The sequence below is a fragment of the Glandiceps talaboti genome, chromosome 6 (genome assembly GCF_964340395.1).
Source record: "Glandiceps talaboti chromosome 6, keGlaTala1.1, whole genome shotgun sequence".
In the NCBI taxonomy this organism is placed as follows: Eukaryota; Metazoa; Hemichordata; class Enteropneusta; family Spengelidae; genus Glandiceps; species Glandiceps talaboti.
This window is the reverse complement of record NC_135554.1, coordinates 13,700,962-13,726,514: the sequence shown is the minus strand read 5'-3', so window position 1 is coordinate 13,726,514 and position 25,553 is coordinate 13,700,962. Positions and strand designations below refer to the sequence as shown.

Genomic DNA, 25,553 nt, shown 5'->3' with positions numbered 1-25,553 from the left:
AGTGTCTTCACACACGTCCACATGGCTGTAGTAGTGGGAAGTAACCAATACCTTTGAAAATTGCAATATTGGTGGCAGTGGTGGGATTAAATCCTTAGCAATGACTCTGGGACTTGTGCCCTACATTTCTGACAGCATTTTAACCTACATTTTGCTTGAAATAACAGGGGAAGGGATCATGTTTTAGAGCAAGAATGTTGGGGGGGGGGGGCACTTTTTAGCCCGACGGAATCGGGGGAAGGTAGCATTTTACGAAACAGCCAGCGCCTGATTCCCCCCGGCCGCCCCCCTTGTCTGTACTGAAGGTTCCCTAACAATTGCAAAAATGCCCCCTACATATCTTTATAAGCAAATGCTGTACAATGTTTGTGACTTGTGTTCTATTGTCAACTGTGTTTTAGTCAGTCTAGTTACGAAATACTAGAAGGCAATATTCTTCATTATCGCATATCCTCACGTGCAAGCCGCCAAGCCAAGTCGAACGAACTCGATCGGACAAAAATGTTGGATTTAACCCTCGCCTACTTCATACTCAAAGTATTGGTCAAAATATTGGTCTGTTAATTTACGGTGCTACCGTTACCGCTTATCTCTCATACCAATGGTAAACAGTAAACAGGCTTTCAAAATCGCCACTACTATTTCAAATTCCGTCTTTTATGCTTGAGCAGTTAAAATTATATTAAAGAAAGTTCTAAATATTTTTCTCCACTCGGAAAATACACTTGAGCTATAAGGATATATATATATATATATATATATATATATATATATATATATATATATATATATATATATATATATATATATATATATATATATATATATATATATACACACACACACACACACTTACACGCACACTCGTATAATTTGCTTGGCAGTGGCCGAAAGAAAAACGAAGTGAGAATGATATGTAAACGATGCGTAATGCACACTGTCTCTTGCCAACCGCAAGAGCCCGAGGGGGTAGTGACCCCTCCTGATCGACACCGTGACCAGTTCTGATGTTGTTACAGCAACCGCGTGTCAGTAGTACAAGTATGGACTAGCACCCAACGCGTTGCTTGCTTACAGGCGTTACAAACTAAATACGTACAATAAATCATGAAGATTAGGCTGGACTAGACGTCTTCCGTCTAATACACACACTCATCCGGTATTTATGCATGGACGGTATGATGAAGTTACTTCTCTGATAAGGCAGAAGTACCCGTGGATAATGAAAACAGCGACGGTTTTGTTCATTTTATTGCTACAGTATAATTTTAATATAGATAAATTTGGATTAGAATGACCCACGTGACCTTAAAACATTATATATAATATATAATTGGTGTAAATCGATAGTTTTTTTTCAAAACAAGGTCAAATCTGCCCTATGGCTTATGATGGAATATTTAAAATCAGCAACTTAAGGTGAATTGGTCGATATGCAGTATATCTTCTAAACAGTAAATATTTAATTCATTGACAATTTCTTACCCGTGTTCTATCATAATGTAAGTTTTATCTTAGGTAAAAGTTCATTTTATCCGGAATACTTTCTCAGTTTTGTGTGGACTTCCTTCTGGTTTGAGTTTAGACACAAGAATGAGGTTTTGGGGTCACATATGTATTCAAGAAATTGTTTGGGTACCGTACCGTATCGATACAGTTTAAATAGTCGCGAACTCCGATCCAACAGCATGTCATCATGTCTAAACGACTGATTGCTTGTTCATACATTCGTGTATTGTTACGCTTTGTTCAAATCATCCTCTGCCACAGGAGATGACGGGGCAAGTCAGTCCGGATTTTCTATATGAAATCTGGCCAATATATGATCAGACGCATCATCAGAAGTAAGTGAAAGTACCAGTTTTTGAGTTACTGAACTTTGACCGAGTGGTGTAGTGTTTAAAGTCATCGATTGCTCACACATTCTGTGACCCCCCGGTCTAGCCTAGCCTACACAGGCATTTCTGTAATCTTGGCGTTAGATCACTGAAGTTGCTTTAGCATTCATGTTGTTATAACGATGAGACTACCACAGTTCTAAATCATATCTACCTGAAACTTGAAGAAATGACGGAGTGAAAGATGAGTGCCACCAGTAAGAAAAGCTCGATAAAGTTGGGCAAAAATAACAGAGTCTCGCCAAGTGATCAAACGACGTTCGATAATGGGGAAACTTCGAAAGGACATGGGCAGTCAGATAACAACTCCACCGCTTCTCAATCTTCCGGCATGGAAGGTGATCCCCAGTGGTTGCAATTCTTCAAGAACAACTTTGTTACCAACGAGGGAGACACGACAGAAGTCCAAGAAAACAAAAATGGTAAGAAAATTTAATGTACAATTAAGGACTACGAATCCTATTTTGCACTTCCTACTTTTTATTGTTTTACTCTCGCATTTCCTGGCCATAAATTACATACGTGGATTACCTGCTTGGTAACATGTTCAAACAACTGTGACCTGGTTTCAGTGTGAATGCTGTGTAAATGTGAAACTAATAGACGGGATGCAGTGTTATTATTATGAATATCAAATCACCACAAAGTGTGGGTGTTGTAGTCTGTCTACACGTGACTTCGAATCTCTTCTCACGTCTAGTTGAATGAGGAGCTGAGATGAAATTTCAAATTCATACAAGTTACCCACCATTTTGTTATTACATGACCGTAATCAATTCAGTCAAAATAACAATTTAGTGTTTATTGCATGTCACCAAGCGTGACACATGTATCGGGGGCAGTTAGATAATGTCTAACTATGGTGCATTTGTCCTCAGACCATTATACAGATAGTGGTCTGAGATTTGTCATATCTTGACGCTACTTATGCATCATTCAAACAGTCGGGGTTTACACATTTGTATGAACAAATTTGGTTCATGACTGAGTTTGGGGGTGAGGTGGGGTGGGAGTCAGAGACTATTTGTCTAAGATATAAAACGTATATTGATCTAGGCGAGATATCAGATAGCTGATATTTGTAACGCGTCGACGTGTACGCATGTCGGAGTGTGTATGTATGTATGTATGTATGTATGTATGTATGTATGTATGTATGTATGTATGGATGGATGGATGGATGGATGGATGGATGTATGTATGTATGTATGTATGTATGTGTGTATGTATGTATGTATGTATGGATGTATGTATGGATGGATAGATGGATGGATGGATGGATGGATGTATGTATGTATGTATGGATGGATGGATGGATGGATGTATGTATGTATGTATGTATGTATGTATGTATGTATGTATGTATTATGTATGTATGTATGTTTGTATGTATGTATGTATGTATGTATGTATGTATGTATGTATGTATGTATGTATGTATGTGTTTAACAGGGAAACTATATTTTGAGACTTAGGAACCTTCAATAACTACGGGGGGAGAGGTCGAGCTGCTGGATAAAATAAGACCCCCCCCCCGAGTCCCGATTCCGTCATGCTAAAAGGTGACGCTTCCCTCACTTTCCTTTCTTTAAAACTTGACTCTACCCGTTGAATTTGTCAAAAACATGTTACTGTTAAAATGCTGCCAGCCATGGAGTAGGACACTAATCCTAGCATCAATGGTTTAAAGTCCCACCACTTTGAACATTTTCAAGATATTATTTACTTCAAATTCACGAATACTAGATGGTCACACTTCCAACATTGTCGGGACCGAGCTCAACATCGCCATCACATCATTACCCCTAATATCTTACCCAACTGTTCCCGTTTTACTCTAGATAGGCCTGTAAGACACACATCATATCACAACTAACAATTAATTAAGTAATAACCATGCATGGTTGTCAGCAGCGATTTGATTGACATGGTCTGATATTACAGTACCTAACCCCTAATCCTAACCACAGGGAGCTGAGGTTTAGTTAGTTATGTTTACGAAAACAAACAAATAAACAAAAATAAACAAAAAAAAACACAAACAGACAAACAGACACTAAATAGATACTGTCAACATCAACAAGAGAGTAATTACAATTCTGTATGAACAACAAGAATTACTATATGTTTTCCTATAGCCGAAATAGTCATAACTGTACATACCCCACAATATATGGGGTATGTACAATTTTTGCTTTCTATTTTTTAATTTTGTTTGCTTTCGTAAACATAACTAACTGCTAAACTAAGCCTGAGCGCTCTGTGCCCTAACCCTAACCCTAACCCTAACCCTAACCGATGTGGCAGCGATAGGATGGAAATCAAAAATAATACAAAATCAGGCGATATAATGAGTCAAAGTGAAATATTACCCTCCCCTTATGCCATTTTCTAAGATATGGCCTTCCCGATTTGTAAAAGGTGACCCCCAAATTCCCCCCTGTAATTACTGAAGGCTCCCTAAGTTAGTAGTAATACATTGCGTTGGGAGTATAACTCCTTCAGCTAAAGTCATTGTCATCAAATGAAATAGGAAATAAAATAGAAAGTTTCCCCTTTATTGACATCAGTAATGATATTTGCTATGTTCCGCCCCTAGACATTCTTGCCGCAAGCCAGAGCGCAACGAAACATGTGGTTCCGTCTAGTACGGCACCGTATTAAAATAGGCCCGTGGCCGCGGTTTTAATTACAATTATGAAGATGTCCCTAGAATGTTACCCTGCATCGAAAATGCTTAATATTTAGCTATGTAATGCGGTCACTTACGTTAGGCATAGCGAACTCAAAAGTAAATAGCCACAAGAAGGAACTAAGAAAACAGAACAGTCTTAGCTCGCACTCAAGATGATTCACGACAGTCAATAATTCAATCTCTCGAACACTTCAGCCATTCAGCTTTTTTTGTGTAGAATTCTAGAGCAAAATGTCATCTAAGCAAATGTTCTCTTTTGATATATTAGGGTGAATTGTTTTGTCATTTTTCATAGGCCATATTTCAACACTATTGTTTCAACCTCACTGTCTGTGAATTACTGCTATCCTATACTATTGGTGCCGTAGGGATATGCGTTTTATTTACGTACAACATTTTGCTGTAGTAGTGACGTGGTCAGACTTGTGTATTTCATACCAATATCTTTATTCTATTTTAACACCAACCTTTAAAGTTATAATATTGGAACTCACATTCCTTTATTTAATATGACGAGGTGTTCTTACTATTATTGAGACTACAGCCTGGCTACCACACTTTTCAAAACAACAGACAGTCTGGCCTCTCTAATAAACCGTGGATTTTATAGTGTTCATATTTCATTGTGATCATGTTATGTTCTTTTCTAGGACCGTGCTATCCTTGTTGTGAGGAGGTAATTATCACCTGCAACAATTTTTACAATAAACAAACAAACAAACAAACAAACAAACAAACAAACAAACAACAAATAAACAAACAAACAAACAGACAGACAGACAAGCAAACAGACAAACAAACAAACAAACAACAACAGCAACGACGACGACAGCGATAACGATAACGACAACAGCAATAGCAACAACAACAACAACAACAACAACAACAACAACGACAACGTAACATCAACAACAAAGGCAAAAACGACAACATCTACAATAACAACATACATAAACTATTTATATTTCAACGAGTAACTCATATAAGTGATAAGCTATTATATTTGTGCTCTCAGACACATTTTTTAAATAACGAACCATGCAAATAATTCTAAGACAATTGCTGGTAATGTTTTGAGGCACAATACTCCTTATACTGGAAGGACTGCTTCTATGTCACCTTTAAGAGTGTCCCGGATTGATTGCAGGGAAACCTTAAAACATGTTTACTTATCAATAATGCATAAACTAGTATCTCCACGGGAATCACGTCATCAAATCATATGTATTTTTTCTAACTACGTTTAAATTGAGGGCGCTGTTGGTGTTCAACTTTGACAACTTTTTTCACCTGGCCCCTGATCAGTGGTCATGTGATCAAGACATTTGCTTAATAATATTTCTCATTTGAATTCCTAGCATTGATTTTGAGTGGAGCGCGTAGTACAGTAATAAATACATCTTATTTAGGTGTTTATGATGAATGTTCATTTTGTTGTTTAATCACGGGGATTTTGAAAAAGTTGGAACCGTCCCAGGACCATTTGACTGTTTCTTCCTGTTTTATTTGTAACCTGCCTCTCTGCATAAATTAACATTTAATTGTATGCTAAATTTGGATTCAACTTTGTCACTTATAGCAAAGTAAGGACACAAAACAGGGACCAAGCAATATAACGCCGGTAAGTTTTCGTTGACAGTGTTATTGCCAACAGATGACTATTTCAGAGACAATGAAAACGGTTGCAATGCCAATCATATCACACACCACTCTAGTGGCAGCAAGAATGAGTTCTAAATACAAGTTTTATATAGTGCAGTTACATTAATTAACTGTTAACTCCACCATTCTCAAGTTAGGATGAATTGCGAGTAAATATCAGCACTTTGCATTTGTAGGTGTGGTATATATGGCGCCCCCATTGTTTCTTTACTGTACTCCTTTGTTTTCACTTATGAGTTTTGAATGGCGAATGTATTCTTGTTTGCTTAAATTTTGCTACATATGATATCTAACTGTTGATACATGAATGACCATCACTAAATTTGATTCTGAATTTCATCCCATTGCATTTATGTATTCAGATTCTCTAGAATTTCATTGTCGTATTTTATGTTTGAACCGAAGTCTTGACAGAGATTACGGGGGACATGTTTTTATGTCATTTCCTGCCTTGCAGGAAATCCGCAGAACACAGGGATTCTTTACAAGATTTCAAAGTTGAATAAGTTACCAATGTGCTATAGTATCACCCAAAGACATATTTAAGTTGACAGCAATATATACTGCAAGTGTACTAGAGACAGTAATAAGTTTGCTCTGACTTTTATTTTTAATCTGGAATTTGTTTCAATATTCTATTTTTCAACTTTTCCAACCAAAACATAGCACGTCACTGCATAGTGATACATTTCCAAGTGGATTTCACCGTTGTGATTTTCCGCGTGTTTGTCTCTCGCATTAATTTCCTCATTACATCATTTACACAAAGTCAAGGAATCAATATTTATTTGTCTGTAGTGGATCTGTAAACTAGAAATCGAGATATTGGAATTTCTATAATTTTGTGTTGTTAACACAATAGTATATGTGTTATGGCTGAAGACAATGACACGAGCAAGGGACCTCAGCTCGCTGGATACGTATTATATTAGTTCAATGATTGTGTACTACACAACATTTGTACTCATAACTGTACAAGAGTTAAGAGTCTAATGTAAACCACATCGTTGTTACATTATTTATAATAATCGAGCCTTTATATTCATATTTCAGATGGATAGGATAGTAAGTGACGGTCGTAAGACGATTATTAAAGAAGAGTTCGTTCGTAAATTTATCAAGGCAAAATGGGAAAGATTTGGGAGGTAAATATGTATATAATTCGAACATTTCAAAATTGACAAACCCTCCTTTTGCCTGATATAACCTTCTCATTCATTCATTCATTCATTCATTCATTCATTCATTCATTCATTCATTCATTCATTCATTCATTCATTCATTCATTCATTCATTCATTCATTCAGGCAGACAGACAGACAGACAGACAATACATACATACATATATACATAAATACATACATACAGAATACATACATACATACATACATACATACATACATACATACATACATACATACATACATACATACATACACACACATACGGATACATAGTGACAGTACTTTAGAAAAATCATCACTATTATTTCATCATATTATTGTTCGGTTTTACAGACGTCTTACTATAAAAGCTCTCGTCCTTGACTTTGCCTTTGTTATCACGTGGTCCTTTATCGCCATATGGAAAAGAGAAGAAAGGGCATGCTATGACTTTCCGGTAGATTCTTGGAGAGTAGTTGTTTGGGTAAGTATCCCCGTTTCATCATAGTGTAGAAATGTATCATATTTTGATTGTTTACCTTAGAATACATAAATTATGAGACGGTGTTCCGTCGTAACTTTTGCCGCTGGCTGCGCTGTTCTAACTATTAGTTGTCCGATAAACACTATTCTTTTCACGATACCGATCTACTATATATACATACAGAAGGCACTTTTCAGATCCCCAATTTTCTTCCAAAAGGATTAGGTTTTTCTTTCTTGCATAAATCATCTGTTTTGAAATCACCTTTATCACAATTGATATGTACATTTGGATAGTGTCCTTTACATACAAATTATACACAAAGAGTAAAAAAAAACGCCTGTTTTTTTAGTATGATGACAGAACCCCATGACGTATTGAGTGCAAGAGCGGCGTACAGGGTATTTAGCATGGGTGATTGTGATGTGGTTTTCTCTGCGTTATGAACATGCAGCAAAAAAGGGGATGAATTCCAACAAGCGTGTTAATGAAACAGTACATATTACAACATACCTGTACTTATAATAATGAGAAGCTTAAGATCACTCACTTTATTTTCACAGTGCTTAGTAATTTGTTACACTATATATTTGTGTTACAAGGAACTGAGTGAATTCATACGACCAAAGCGAGATTATTACGTAAGTATATGGACCGGCTCGAATATGTATTACTCCGCGGAATCATAATCGGAGCATTATGACGTAAAACTAACATTGATTTCGTGGGGTTATATATATATATATATATATATATATATATATATATATATATATATATATATATATATATATATATATATATCGATGACACACGTGCACAAGCACATGCATACAGTGATACACACATATGTGTATGTGCATAAGCGTACGCATATATGTGTATATATATATGTATATATATATGTGTATATACACACACACACACACACACACACACACACACACACATATATATATATATATATATATATATATATATATATATATATATATATATATATATATATATATATATATATATATATATATGAAGTCAGTGGTAAGATTTATCCGTAGCACAGTGCTCGATACGTCTGCACGCAGAGCGGAGTATATGTTGAGGGTAGATGAAAATCAAGTAGGGTTTTTTGTCTCTACAAACCTGTTGCGTGAGTAAATCACTCGTCAGGAGATGCTGGTGTAAACGAGTGATTGACTCACGAAACAGGCTTGTAGAGACGAAAACCTACTTGATTTTCTTCTACCCTCAATATATATATATATATATATATATATATATATATATATATATATATATATATATATATATATATATATATATATATATGCGTAAGCTTATGCACACACACATATGTGTGTGTGTATGCATGTGTGTGTGCACGTGTGTCATCGACAAAGCTTCTCTCATTAACATATTAACTAATCTTTATTGAGTAGCTCGATATAAGATCTTAGTAATATTGTTGGTAACTTTGCTACATTTTCTTCGCGTGGGATACCATTATCTTCAGACTGTTATTCTTAATGATGTGATAATATTATTTCACATAAAAGAAAGTGTAGCAATGGTTGTACGATTGTTGTCAATCCAGACGATGAAATTAAACAATGCTGCGAAGATTTTGCTGTCGAATCAGACGATGAAATGTAGCAAATTTAATTAGTACAGTCCGTTTCAAGTTACTGTTCACCGGCACTGTTTGTTACAACCACGCAGATTAGACACTGGATATTGTACCCCAAGAAAACAAGATGAAAATTCCTTGTTACATTTCATCAAATTGAAACAAACCATTTAAATCTCAGACCACTATGAGGTTAAACGTAATGGAACAAGACACAGACACGCTGGCGCCAATGTTTTGACGTCTGCATTTGATGTCTACATGGTGTTGCAGTAGTTTATTTCATTTAGACAAACATCGCAAGAAAATGTATTCATTTAATCTTGCTATTTGAAAGTGTATGTAGCATGTGCAGTTTCCCATTGGTTTCTGTGTCGTTGTACACGTATCAACAAGAGCTGATGGACGGTAACGTGAAAGGAGCTGTGTAATTTTTGTCAGGTGACAGAATGCCTACGATATGTTAGTGAAATTTTTTTTACAAAGCAGGGTGATCAAATTTAGTCATTCCTTGCACATTACGTCAGATGTACGTAATGATACGAATATGAAATTCCCTCTTTTACAGTATTTATTTCCATATACATATTTTCTTTTAATGTGAAGATATAATTTGAGTATAACCAATATGTCACGGTTAATTTCAGAGATGGAAAGAACAGAAACAAAAGTTGATAAACCATGACAAGAAAAACCATCACCCGAGGTGGGAAAGTGAGAAAGCAATGTTAGAAAATCAAGAAGAGGAAGTTAAGAAATTGAAACCATCTTACCGCCAAGCACAAGATATTTGGTAAGTGTGATAATGATGTTTGTCTGTGGTATGTTCTATACGTTTACCCACAGACAACTGAGAAAACTGATTGGTAATGGCTATTGTTCGAGGTGTTAATCTTGGGATTAACAGCTCAATCTTTGCCTTGGGTACTCTACAAGGGTCTCTAGCACTTTCAACTTTGAAATGAAAGCTACCGAAGTCCATCTTCGGGTACTATCGGTTTTTGTTGTTGTTGATTAAACAGTACCGCGTCATCGGTAAGGGTCAAATAAGGGTCCGATAGCGCTATTTTCAACCGGAAGCCGACAATTTCTTTCTTAGTTGTCTGTGGTTTAGCTGAATGTGTTTTATAGTCTGGTCCCCTACCTCCTTTCTGCCGCTGCTGGCGCTACACTCACGAAAGGATTTGTGAGTGTAGCGCCAGCAGCGGCAGAAAGGAGGCAGGGGGACGAGACTATGTATTTTACAGATTGGTGACTTATTAAACGGACGCTTTGCTTGAAATAATTTGGAAACTTTGTACTATTTTTCTGATAGAACTTTATACGTTTAATCATCATTAAATCTGTTGATCATTAAGTTACATCACAATTTCGAACAGGATTATTTATCACTAGTATGTGAATGACGGAATCGCATTGTCCTGGGATTTCCACTCAGAACGAGGGTAGGAATACGATGTACGTCATCAAATAATTTTACCCATGAACCCACTCACCAAAATGGCGGAACGCCGTCAAGTTTTGAAGATTACATTGAATTAGACTAAATTGGGTGGACTTTCGAAAAATTCTGTAATTGAGGAACGCGCGATTTTTTTTTTCATGTCAATGTAAGTGATCGATACAATTCATGAAAGTGAGTGAAGCACTTCTGGACACTCCTGTAGTTATAGAGACAAGTCAAAATATAACGTAACGTTATATGTAATATTAGACAGTTTTCTTTTGATTATTTTAGGAACTATTTTAATTGGATTACCTATTTACTCATCACTACATGTACTATACTGCATCTGATTGATGTTAATGATGCCTCTTTGAGGGACTTTTGTTATGGAATTGATGATACTGGCGATACAGGCAAATCTGAAACCTGTACCAGTGAAACAGATGAAGACAGAGGAGAAAGCATATACTCAATAATTCATATTCGCCTCTTTGCAGTCACAATAATTTTCGTTTGGATTAGACTATTCAAGTCACTACGAGTACTTCCTGTTTTCAGTGAGTGTGACAACTATTCATTACTTTTCCTGACTACTTCTGTATCCTGCTTGTTACCAATGTATACTTTTTCCCGGATTATCAAATGAACCTTGTACACACTTTGCACGAGTTTTCATCTTCAACTGGACTAAATGGCTAATAAAAAAGGAGATGGTCTCACATATACTTCAGTCAACTCTCTACATTATTTAGCTAAATTGCTGGTCATTTCTTGGGCAATACTTTGTTATGTATGTTGAATATTGAGCGACATTTGCTATAAAAATTGTGTGTGTGTGTGTGTGTGTGTGTGTGTGTGTGTGCGTGCGCGTGCGCGTGCGTGCGTGTGTACGTACGTACGTACGTATGTATGTATGTATGTATGTATGTATGTATGTATGTATGGAATATATGAAACATACGTCAAATAGAAACCGGGAAAATGGAAGCATGGTGTGTTTTTATACATATTAAGAGTTTTCTTTCATTCATTCATTCATTCATTCATTCATTCATTCATTCATTCATTCATTCATTCATTCATTCATTCATTCACTCACTCACTCACTCACTCACTCACTCACTCACTCACTCACTCACTCACTCACTCACTCACTCACTCACTCACTCACTCACTCACCCACCCACCCACCCACCCACTCACTCACTCACTCACTCACTCACTCACTCACTCACTCACTCACTCACACATTCATTCATTCAGGCAGTCAGTCAGTCAGTCAGTCATTCAGTCATTCATTCACTACTCTCCCTCCCTCTTTCCTTCATTCCCTCTTCCCTTAATTTCATTGTATTTCCCCTCGCTTATCCATTATTACATTGTAGGGATAGGGAATAAACTTCATTGTTTATTATTAAACCATTAAATGTGTAGTTTGATAATAATTGTTTACACTTTTCTCCTAAACTTTAGGTCTCATAATCGGAAAGTTCTACCTGCTACTGAAAGCTCTCTTTCTTGCAAGTATACTGTTCATAGTGTTTTATTTTGCCTTCGGTAAGCATACATACACTTCTGAGAATGTTTTGTCGTTTACAACATCTGCCCTAGAATCAGAAAATAAATCATGCTCCGAGATTTGAAAAATCGACCATCTAAGGGAAGGTAGAGAACATAATGTTTTCTTTGAATATATCTTGTTCTTTAAGTATATCACATTGAAAAATGGGTTATTTGTCAAGTTTTGCAACTGATGTTTCTGAAATACGAGTTACACAATTATAAAATATCAGCTGTAAGGTCGAATTCATTTAAAAAAATCGTGACGCACAAGTAGACGTTGCTAAGGCAGCAATACCATTTGACATAAATCTATGAGGTCAGATTTATTATAACACTGACTATTACTTCTATTTTCTCATATCAGTCTGTGCTTTTATGTTGATGTTTTGTTGTGATGTCGAAGGATACGGAACACTATTCGACACAATGTTCTCTTTGGTTCGACTATCCGTGGTAGATGACTATAATTACGAGGTAAGTCTTATTCAGTGGGAAACCAAAGTATATGCTGCTATGTTAGCAGGTATGCACATGATTGCGGTATTAAGTATGATTGACTTAGTATGCATACTTATCATTTTGAAATTAGTTAACATTTTAGAACGGTTTGGGAAGTATAGTGTAGTTCACTTTGTAAAGATTTTATAAATGTCTTAATCTTCTTAATTACTTTATTCGATATACATATTGATATATAGATACATACATATATGAAAATGGACATGCAGACAGTACATACATACATACATACATACATACATACATACATACATGCACATACATACATACATACATACATACATACATACATAAATACACGCATGCATACATACCCACCCACCCACCCACACATACATACATAAATACATATAATAATAATAATACATACATACATACATACATACATACATACATACATACATACATACATACACACACAGACAGAACATAATACATACATACATACATACATGCATACATACATACATACATACATACATACATACATACATACATACATACATTCATTCATACATACATACATACATACATACATACATAGATTCATACACACACAGACAGACATAAAACAGACAGACAGACAGACAGACAGACAAAGACGCACGCACACACACACATACGTACGTACGTACGGCTTAATACATACATACATACATACATACATACATACATACATACATACATACATACATACATAATGAACCCCTTAAGTGGATGTGAGACATTCGAGAACGGAGTGAATCTAATATGTAATTCGTTTTCACTTTTGTGACTGCCAGGGTCTCAAATGTAAAGCTCCCATCATGACTGATATACTAGTAGCAGGCTACCTCCTAATTGTAGCGGTTATAGTTGTACACTTTGTAATGGCTGCAATTACGGAAACCCTGATTAGGTAAGTCATGTTTTCGATAGTCAAAAGAGAGATTATCACATGATCTTTTTTCTTGCATAGTTAGTGCAAGAAATTCGCATTTTTAAGCCAATATAAGCTTTTTCGGTTTTTAATATTTCATTTGATTTTGACCATTGGGGGTCAAGTACATAGGTAAAACTATCTATAATAAGTAGGAAATATCTTTGTGTCACTGAATGGTATATAGTGCAACACGTTCTTTTGTGCTATGTTTTTGCTTCAAGCTTTCAATTCATGTAGTCAAAATTATGTAATATTGTGCCCATGAATTCTAAGTTCTTAATCTGAGATCAGTTTTCATATTAAAACTTTGACATAAGCAGAGATAGCAAAGGTAGAGATATAGCCATCTGGCAGTCCAGGGCAGAATTCATTACTCATTTAGAAGCCGACCTACCAGCGAAGGATAAACTATCTCCCGTAGAAGAATATGAACAATATGAAGCAAGGGAAAAATACGAGGAGGATACTTCTTATGATGACGATTATGAAAGAAGTTTTAACAATGTAAGCTGACTTCTTTACATGAAAAAGAACGCCTTTAAGATCTTAAAAAGTATTCTACCATAAAATATCCGCTAAACTTCTAATTGTCTGATTGAGATATTGTCTGATACTTTTTCTGTTTTATTCTTGTTATTATTCATTCTACTTTCTGTTGTTTCTTTTGTTTTGCATGGACCTATAGATGCAATTTCATTATATATTTGATTGGCATTTTACCATGGTCAATCAATAAAGGGTATACTCTTTAAGGTAGAATGCCGTCTTGGGACCAACTTCCCTGAAAATTAAAGTACTTCAAATGTCTCCAAACTATGCCATACGAAGGTTGCTCTTGGTATTTTGAAATGATAAAAGAAATGTAAGGAATCACAATTCGGTTTTCAAGGAAATTGACCATCTTTATATTCCCATTGAGTTAACAGAGTATTCGGCGGCCATATTGGATTCTAAAATGGCACAATTATTGAGACCTCATTTGACATAATTTTGACAACTAATTAAACAATGTATACAGTGGACCGTGTTTAATTCTTTTAATTTTAATGAGAACGGCTCTGAGTTTCGGGAACAAAGTAATAACAAGTTTTTTTTTATTTAATTAATATCATTTATGTTATATCAAGGTTCTGTCAGAAGTCAGTGTGGTGACACAGCAACAGCAACAACTAAAACAGCAGGTCAAAGAACAATATCATAGTATCATGCATGTTCTTATAAATACGATTACACGAGACAGTAAAAAGGACCAAGGTAAGTGATTCTAAAGTTCAATGTAGAAAATGTAGAAGGATATATATCGTTGAAGAAAAAGAAATATAAAACTATTCGATAGAAACAATATTTTGGGTATTACTTATTTTGTTTAAAACATGAGAAATCAAAGATACTCGTTAACCTTTTTATAATCTTTACATTTGTGCGTCTTGTCTTATATAGATCTTGGAAGGACTGTCATTGAACCAAGCAGGTGAGAACAATGCACCTCATGATATCAGAGTATAGTAACATATTAATTCTAAAGGCTCTTTGTCATTGATTCTTTACAAAAATTGCTCTATGTTTACATTTCAACCATTTGTATATTTAGTACCTAACTTCTGGATACTGTACTGATATATATATATATATATATATATATATATATATATATATATATATATATATATATATATATATATATATATATGTTTCAATTGCTTCGATTGTACCTAACTTTAATTAGCAAACATTGAAAAAAAACCTGTTGATTGTTTGCCCTAGTCATTTGTTACTAGTGTTATGTACCGGGTTGGCAAGAGTCGTATGACGTAGGTACTGTAGGTATACTATATATACTGTAATTCTTTTATATTTACATTTACCTCGCTCCAACACCTGGAGTTCATCCAAAATGGGGGTATGCAAACAAAAAATAAACAAACAAACAAACAAACAAACAAACAAACAAATAAACAAACTGCATACATATACATAAATACATACCTACATACCTACCTACCTTCATACATACATACATACATACATACATACATACATACATACATACATACATACACAAACACATACATACATACACACACACGTACATACACACATACATACATACATACATACATACATACATACATACATACATACATACACACGCGTACATACATGGCTATACCACTAAACCTTCATTTTTTCAATTTCTATAGAGAAGTAAAGCCAAGGCGAGAAGAGATAGTTCCCCTGCAATCCGCTCCCGAAGAGAAATGGGTAGGTGATAACATAACAAGTGTAATGGTCCATCGTGTGCCCGTGATTATTGATAAATTAATGTGCGTAAAATTTGAAAACCAACGAGTAGTGATTAGTAAACATATTACATAATAAGTCAAAAGCGTATATCAATTAACAAATTATTTCATTGGTACTTTTATTACAGATACAATTACAGGTTGAAGATAAAATAATCCAAACAGAAGGGGTATGTAAATTGATTAATACGAGTAATGTTTATGAAATATGTCCTTTCATTACGCACATTGAAAATAAATATCAACAGATTTACTCTTCATCAAATTACCTATACTGCAACTCATGTGTGCTAATTAATTTTAAAGTGACGTTCATAGGACGGTTTTGAGAAACTATGTCACTTTGATAATAAGTGCTCTTTTCTGAGCTAATGAATAAAAGAACGTTGAACATATTTTCTTGCAGCTTTATCCGACTTTTGCCTGTAAGTCTACACAAACAGATAAAGTACAAAAAATGGTAAGTGTATCGGTAAAAGCAAAGAAGTGTATAGTTTGCAATAGACTACGATTTTGATTGTTGAGGGGGACTGAATACGAATTTTGATATAGTATCTCACATCATTATCTTGCTTCATATTACAGGTATTAAGATATATGAGACATAGGTAGAAAAGTGAACATTTCTCTTTAAACGGCAGCCCGTGGTTTTCCTAGACATTAACGGTGGTTATTGTGCGGCCACCATAAAGTGATAGCTTTTATATAACTATTGCATCGAAATTAACAAATACATGTACGAAACTTCAAAAACAAGATATTTCAAAAACTAAGACGATTCTTTTTCGAAATATGTCATCGTGTCGATGATGCTTAAAGTAATGAATACGTCTGTTCCTTAAATAATACCTCATGTAATACCTCATGTGATACCTCTTTTAATACCTCATGTCCAAAATAATATTACGAGTACATGTAAACACACATTAGAATGTCTTTCGTTTAATTTATTTTGCCATCCATATGGAACACCATTTTATATTAAATTTATTTTTTGATCCAACAACTTTGTATACCTTTTTAGTCTGACATAACTATGGTATCTTTTGATTTAATCTTACCTCTTTATTTGTAGGATCACACATCACAATATGACAGTATTCCGATTCCTAGATCTGATTATGACTCTGGAGAGCATGCCGACCAAGACATTTTTCGTGCTTTGTCTGCTATGCGCCAACAACTTCAAGGCGAAGAGTCGGGGATTCAGCAACAACTGCATGACGAAAATGTCAGTATAACTTTCAATTTTGACGATTAAATATTGCATAACTTAAATTCAGGTAACATAATGATAGTAATATAGTTATCACCAAGGGTTAAAAACCAACCTGAATTCAGTATGTATAAAAAATCCATCAACCTGTAAAATCTTGAATTCAAAGGTAATTCCCGACTTATTTCCTTCGAGGGGTGTACATTCAACACATGTGGAGTCGAGTTGATCGACATTGAATTATATCGACAAGGAGTTGACGTTTTCGAATACTTAAATAACTTGGAAAAAACCTGAATAGAATGAAAAACAATCCTATTTACATCACCTTCTAAATGTACCTAGACGCTATTTGGGTTGTTTCATTATTTCTTCCATGGCTACGCTTAGTAATTTGCTTCAAAGTTATGTTCAATAATTATTCGAAATGGTGGTATAGTAAATCAATCTAATATTTGGTTATGAAACTGTGATAACCAATCTTTAAAACTTTTATGTTCAATTTTCTATACAATTTTTAGAGTAGCGTCTCTGTGTCTCTAATTCTACTGTTTCATTGTTTTTTTCACTTTTTAGTTTGATGAGTATCCGCCAGTCAGATACAGAAGACACACACCACAAATTGATGTCTTTGATCTACCAAGAAACAAACCCTCAGATTATGCTAGAAGGACAACAGCACGTCCAAAAGACCCTGGTATTATTTTTGAGATATTTGGTGCAGTAACCTGGTTTTAACATATTCTTGCCTGTTTGTAGTCTCAGACTGTAAGATATGACACGCGTGTCACAATATCCGTTACTACTCACATATATACTACTCTGTGGGTCAGGTATAAACCATAGTTTGTACTTGATAACATACCAGACCTTGGGAAGAAGCTTATGTTTACTCGTGCTGCAATAGACAACTGTATTGTGTCAAAATGTAATCCTTATGAGAACTGACTCTTTAACAAAATCACCACCTGCTATCATGGAGTAAATGCTGCCTATGAAAAAGATACTATAAACAAACAAACAAACAAACAAACAAACAAACAAGCAAACAAACAATACATGCCGTACATACATACGTATATTGTCAAATTTTTAATATTCGTTAGTATTGTTATGTAGCGTTTGTTTGACTGAGAATTACAGCAATGAACGATATATATATATATATATATATATATATATATATATATATATATATATATATATATATATATATATATATATATATATATATATATATATATATCGCTTTGCAGTTGTTCCATTCAGAGAAGAATTCCAAAGACGACATTCAAACTACCAACAGAAAGACCTAACTTCAGGAGTTCCGCAATATTCTCTCACAAGACGGCAAAAACAAAACCAAAACGGAGGTGAGATTAATATAAAATGTTCGCTTGGGTATTAAAGTTACGTAATTCATAACTTAGTTTGAATAAAGAAGTAAAACCAGTACACATCCCAGTTGAAGGTTAGTGTTTGCTGGATCTGCTTGATGTAGCAAGATCACAATTTCTTACTACAATTAGTTTGAATGAAATAAACAATTTTTTCAACCAATGTACTGCAACTAAACAGAGACAGCCGGGCGCCAATGTTTTGATGTCTGCATTTGAGTTCTGATTGGTTGTACGTTTAGTTCATTTTAAACAAAATGTTGCTAGCAATTATTCATTCAACCTTGCTGTATGTAAAGTTTCTCTGTTTCTGCATGGTTGTGTCAAACAGAGCCAGTGAACACTAACCTGCATTGGGCTGTATAAGAAAAAGAAGTAGTTACATACATTATGTTCATATGTTACGAAGTAGTTTACATATTTGATAAAATACAGCTACGTTAAAAAATGGGTTTACCGAACAAAAACATTGCAGCCTTTATCTGATCAGAATCTTATCGAGTCTTTAACTTAGTGTACTTTCATCTTTCTTTATAGGTCAAAGATCAGGGGAAAGACACCACTCAGTAATGAACGAAAGGAAGGTAGGTTTGGTGAGTTGGCAACTAAGTATTTAATGGAACGTTTTTGTCTCCATTTACACTGAAGACTGTCCGCGAGTAAAGGCTGCAATGTCATGTGTGTCAAAGATCTTTGAAATAGTAGTCTAACTTGAAAGGTAAAGACGACTGTTGACAAGTGTGTTCATACCGTCAGCATAGGATAGTTTTACAATTTATTTGTATTCTGTGATGTGATTTGCATGGTTTGTCGAAAGAATACATAAATAATAGGGGAAATTCAGAGGGGATATACAACGTTGTAAGATGTTTAATCAGTGACATTTTTTTTGCGTCTTATTATGACAACATAAGCGTCATGTTGGTTTTTGATAGACAATGCTCTAAAATCTACTATATAGAGGCAAGTGATCTGAAGTTTAGCAAGCATTTTAATTTAACAAAATTGAAATATAATAATAATTCCAAATAAGTTAGCTTCTGCACTATTTAGTATGTTATCTTTCTAATAAAGCTGTTGAATAGACCTGATTTTTGGCAATGACTTTCCGATTGTGCAAGATAGTCTTCAGAATTGTTTAATATCTAATTGATTTTGTGATATTTTGGTATCATTTGCATTGATACCGGATTTCAATAGGTTGTTTCTTACGTTAAAAGGCATTTACCATCGTACTTCGATGCATTTTTCTTTTCTTCCTTCTGCAGAAAGATGACCCTATGACTTCGGGAGCCGACTTTGATGTTGACGCCTTAGCAAAGAAGAACAAAGAACGACTTGAACGTCTTGACAATATCCATGGTAAGTGTTTGTTATGTCTATACATTGACACGTGATCATCACCTGATTTAATTTGCATTTTGCCTACCCTTAGGACAACCTCTAAAATGCCATTCAAATATTTCTTGTATTTTTTGTCTTCTGGTATTACACATTTGGTGGTCTGCTTATAATTGTACTTTTAAAAGATTTATGAATATTAGGTTTTCGAAATATTCTCTCAAGTTTTGAGCGATACGTACAAACCAATTTTAAAGAACAGAAACTAGCTAGTTCATAAAGAAATGTACGTAAACACAACACACAGTATTTCATAGTTCTGATTTAGTAACATGTTTCATCTTTAGGGTTATGGTGACACTAATCTCATTAGCATTGCTACATTTGATCAGATATGAAGAGAGAAATGGCTATACAATTGTTACATTTTAATCCCTTGACATCCTGAAAAAAGTATACATTGTTACAGTGTAACTGTTACAATAGATCTGGTAAGATAAATGGTAGCTCAGGCAATGAAACATGTAGCGATGTCGGTAAAATACATATTGAGCCAGCAAATTTGTTTCAAGTCACCTGGCTTCCATTCTAATAATAGGTTGTAGCTTTATATTCTGTGTTGATTATGCCTTGACAAGTTTCCGTTTCTTCCTGCTATAATTATGTCCTGACATTTGATAGCTATGTCAACACAGAACGACAATCCAAGTATCAATCGCAGAAGCATTGGTTTGGTGAGTTTCTTTCAATATTGTATTTTGCAGGGGTGGGGGTGGGGGTGGGGGTCATTTTATTGTCCATTTTCCAGTGAAAGACATTCTGCACCTTCATGTAGCACACTAATAACTATTGTAAAAAGAAATGACGGTGTCCGCGCATGCCTTCTATAGTGTTAATGGTCTTCTTGCTCTGTTAGTACAGTTAGTGGTATAATAATGGTCTCCCAACATTTATATGTTCAGGTATTATGCCATTGAATAATTTATGCGTTATTCCAGGAGTATCATGTGTGGATTTTGCCACTAGCAGATTATGATTAAATGTACTTCTAAAGTAGTAATTTGAATACGACAGGTACCTTTTCATACGAAGTAAAACCCCTATAAATTGCATAAACCTAGCTGATGGCCATTTTAATTTTGCAGAAATATATTATAATTATAAAGGATTATTGTCCCTTTATGTGTTACCCTTTGTTGTATCAAAATCTGTTTCTGAAATGTGTTCTAATAGGGATATATTTCTTGTTTTTTACCTTTACCTTTATGTACAGGAGAGTGTACCAACTTCGTTGTCTTTGCCCTCATATGGCACCAAAGAAGAAATCCCCAGTGATATTGGTTATAGGCCTTCGTCTGGTAGAAAGACGAGGCGTACACTGGACCTTCCGTCGACACAAAGGGTAGGCCGCGGCTATCAAGTAGTGTGTTTTCGCTATATATATTTACTAAACCTACGTCAAAATCTCCCACAATGTGCAAGGCATTGAAACACAGTCTGCATGCAAGATTTGAAAGTTAAGGGACCCTCCGTTATTATGCGTGTTGTATCCTGAAAAAGAAGCTGATATATTTTCACTTAATTTTGCTGAGTCATGGAAAAGTAAGTTGTAAGTTAATCGTTTCATTTTGGTTTTGGTGTGGCATAAGTCCTTGGGTAAGATTAAAACCACAATTGTGTCCAACTCAACACAGCTCTATAAGTGGATACCTGATACGACAGGTTGGTATGTGAATGCCTTATTCCTATGCACTTAGAGTGACTGCAACGGATTGTATGTTTCACAGGTGGAATGTTAGGAAGTATAAAGGCCGTTGTACCGTTATAGGTTCATGCAAGGGTAATAATTGTACAGGGACTTGTGCTCAGAATGGTAAAACATTATTTTCATTATCTGAACCACATTTTTTGCTCGTGATGTTTGAAGGGGTCCTAAACTGATAGTCCACACTTTAAAGGTACTGCAACATATCCTGTAACAAGAGACTGTCGTACCTGTCCAAATGATGGTCGAGTCGATGTCTTGTTTAATGAATTCATTTGAAATAATGTTTCAAATAATGACATTTTTTTTTGGGGGGGGGAATATTTGTCTATAATAACATGAAAAACGTAATAAATCTCACATCATTTCGTAAAGGACACTCGGCATGTAAGTAATTTTTAACACAAGCTCAATTGACACATTTATAATAACATTTTCTAATCTCAAAAACTTTCCCTGTTCATTAGTAGCTAAGAGATAAAGTTAACTTGTTGAAATCAAGTTTGATGTGACTTTCGACAGAATCACTTTGACGTTCAAGGCATTAGGTCAAGTGACCCCCTTGGAGTCACCTGACATTAGACTATCACTTCTACTAAACGTATAAGGTTAAAACCATAGTCACGGTTGACAGACGGATTATGTTCTCGTATGTCAATATGTTCAAGTACTTTCCTGGGCCTTCTCTGCATATGATTCTACATAGCTACGTAATTGCTTCAAACTAGACCCAAACAGGTAACGTTATCTCTACTAACTGTATTTAATGGAGTCCAGTATCAATTCAAATTTTACTACCCCTTGTTCATATTCTATGTTTGTGTGACTACAGCCTACAGGTGCCAGAGATTCTGGGATAAAACTTGATGTAGACGTTGTACATAAGATAAATAAAGAAAGACTTGAACAACTAAAGCAACTCGAAGGTAACAAGTACAGATTATTATCAAGTACATTGTTATGGTTTTATTCCTTCTTAATGTTAATTAATGACTATCTATCAAAACTAAACATCGACCTTTCAAATGGTACATCACGAATATTGACTAGACGTTGGTATTAGCTTATCATAGTGTTGTTTACTAGTATAACACCTTATAGATAGAGTAACTGATGCATTGTATATTGCAATTCTTATCATTGACAGCTTATTTTCACATAGCTTTTAGAATACGTCTGTATACACATGATTGACAGCCCCATTTCGCTATCTTCAATCAACCCAGTCCAATAATAACAAGGCGTAGATAATACCTCGTCATTGTTTTCCTTGTAAGTTCTATTTTTCCATTTCATTCCAGCCAAAATAGAGGACAAAGTTACTACAAAAAGACAGGAATACGAGTGAGGAGCTGTACTGCAGATACCACGTAAATGAATATAAGGAAACCTCATTACCATACTGACAAAAGTTGAAAGACCTAAGAATTAGCCTCAATGTGTAAAAAGAAACGTTTAAACATTGCATTCTATCTTGCACAAGAAAGTAGCTTTAGGATAAGTGTGAAGAATTCGTTGGAGCATGCGCGTCAAGCGCACTGTTACGAAAATTCGTTTGAAAAGGTGTTCAGTCTTTTACTGTTTGTCTTTGATTTTTTGCAACAGATTTGTAGACCACTAATTTTATTTCCAAAGAGATGCTTGTGTTTTTAGGTCTGTCTGTCTGTCTGTCTGTCTGTCTGTCTGTCTGTCTGTCTGTCTGTCTGTCTGTCTGTCTGTCTGTCTGTCTGTCTGTCTGTCTGTCTGCCTTACTGGCTCAAAAGTGACATATGATGAAGAACACGAAAACGTTTAAAAGTTAAACAAATACTTAGTAGGGTCAACGTCAACTCTGTAAATCTCATTGAAGCAATTATATGTAAACTATCTGCGATAGTCTCTCTTAATTGATTTCAGTAGACTATTATGACTTCTGGCCGCCAGTAATAACGGACGTGAAAGAGCGATTGTCCACCATGAGATTAGTTGGAATTGCCCCGCGTCATCCACGTGTCAAAGAAACTTTGTTTCTAGAATAATAGCGGATGCTTTAAAACACAAAGGATATATGCATAACTAGAAATCGTCATTTAAAATATCAGCAAACCGAACAGAGTTACCTGATACTTTTTCTGAAGTGTAATTGTTCGTGGGTGAAACATTACTGCTCCCTCATTCACAAACGATATATCTGAATGAATTTTCAATATGATAATTTCTTGAAGGTAATTAATTGAACCTATTGTCAGCATTGTTACGGTATTGATAATTTTGTTTTCAGGCAGCATATTTTTTCGCTATTAGTACTTGGCATGTGATATGCTGATGTTTCAGTGAGCAACCATCGACAAAACTCGATATTTAGTCATCTGGCTGATCGCCACTGTTTTGAGCAATCATAGGGAGCGGCGTCCATGTGATCTGGAATTTGGGTTTTGCTACCTTTTTCCTTTCCTCTGTTTTTTTTGACTAAAATAATAATTACATAGTCTTCCTTTTCTGGCTAAACACCAGGTACATTCTTCCACTATTACGGAATCGCTATAAAGTGGAAATGTCAGAAGTATGTATAAATTACTGAGCACTGACAATTGCAAGTGTATCTTAACTTCGGAGGTTATAATTTCAGATATATATTAAATGGTACTGTGATTCGGCGTTAAGTGTCACCTAACACGCCACCATTTCAGTATGTATAGGGTGCATGGTAAATTAATTATCGCCCGTATGACGCCAATTCTTGAAATCCGGAGTTCGTACTCAACTCAGACTGTTCATAATATGTTACTAATCTTCATCGCCAGAATAACATCACATCTTGTCAATTCTAACCACCCTAATGTCATTGTGTCTTATAATTTAGAAATAATAATAAGAAGTAACATTCATAACTTGGCAATCATTAGGTTCTCTCGAAATCTTAATACCATACTTTGGTACATGACTATTTCAACTTTGAAATCGAACATTACTGAGTCAATGTGGGCCATTAACAGTGCTATATGACAAGTTTTCAATGACCAACATACTCTTACACATTAGATATGAACAGTAACACCCGTGTAAACTTGTCTCCCGAGTGATTTTGTTTTATACAATTTAATATATTGCTCGTACGTTTCATACCAAACTAATTAGATCATCGTAAAGTTTATTGGACTCTAACCAAAATAAATATCTTCAGCTCTACTTTTGATTCATATTGTGCAATGAATGTTTACACTTGAAATGTTCACCTCCTCCATTAAAAAGGCCTAAAAGTATCATAACATGGGAAATGAGAAAAGTCACAAGAAAACCAGAACATATTTTGCAGATTAGTAGTTTATTCCGAAGAAAAGACCTTTGTAAGAATATTACCTTTATCAATCAATCAATCAATCAATCAATCAATCAATCAATCAATCAATCAATCAATCAATCAATCAATCAATCAATCAATCAATCAATCAATCAATCAATCAATCAATCAGAATAGAGATTACCTCTAAATCGAAGTATATGAATGAAATGATAAGGAAAATAGAGTTGATAACTTTATCATGCAATTCTTCCCGTAAGATCACCATATT

The 25,553-nt window shown here is 34.9% G+C and overlaps 1 protein-coding gene across 1 annotated transcript; it reads left to right on the top strand.

Moving 5' to 3' along the window:
• Positions 1–2,229: 2,229 nt before the first annotated feature.
• On the top strand, positions 2,230–24,062 carry LOC144436870 (uncharacterized). Its single transcript, XM_078125731.1, has 26 exons — positions 2,230–2,320; positions 5,244–5,269; positions 6,173–6,214; positions 7,309–7,400; positions 7,773–7,902; positions 8,466–8,543; positions 10,177–10,322; positions 11,268–11,533; positions 12,450–12,533; positions 12,904–13,013; positions 13,841–13,956; positions 14,301–14,484; positions 15,108–15,234; positions 15,421–15,451; positions 16,182–16,242; positions 16,412–16,453; positions 16,690–16,743; positions 17,359–17,514; positions 18,076–18,196; positions 18,756–18,872; positions 19,434–19,480; positions 20,165–20,258; positions 20,919–20,971; positions 21,511–21,639; positions 22,835–22,928; positions 23,304–24,062. The coding sequence occupies exons 1-26, from the start codon at positions 2,230–2,232 to the stop codon at positions 23,348–23,350; spliced, it is 2,538 nt and encodes an 845-aa protein (XP_077981857.1). The 3' UTR covers positions 23,351–24,062.
• The last annotated feature ends 1,491 nt before the right edge of the window (positions 24,063–25,553 follow it).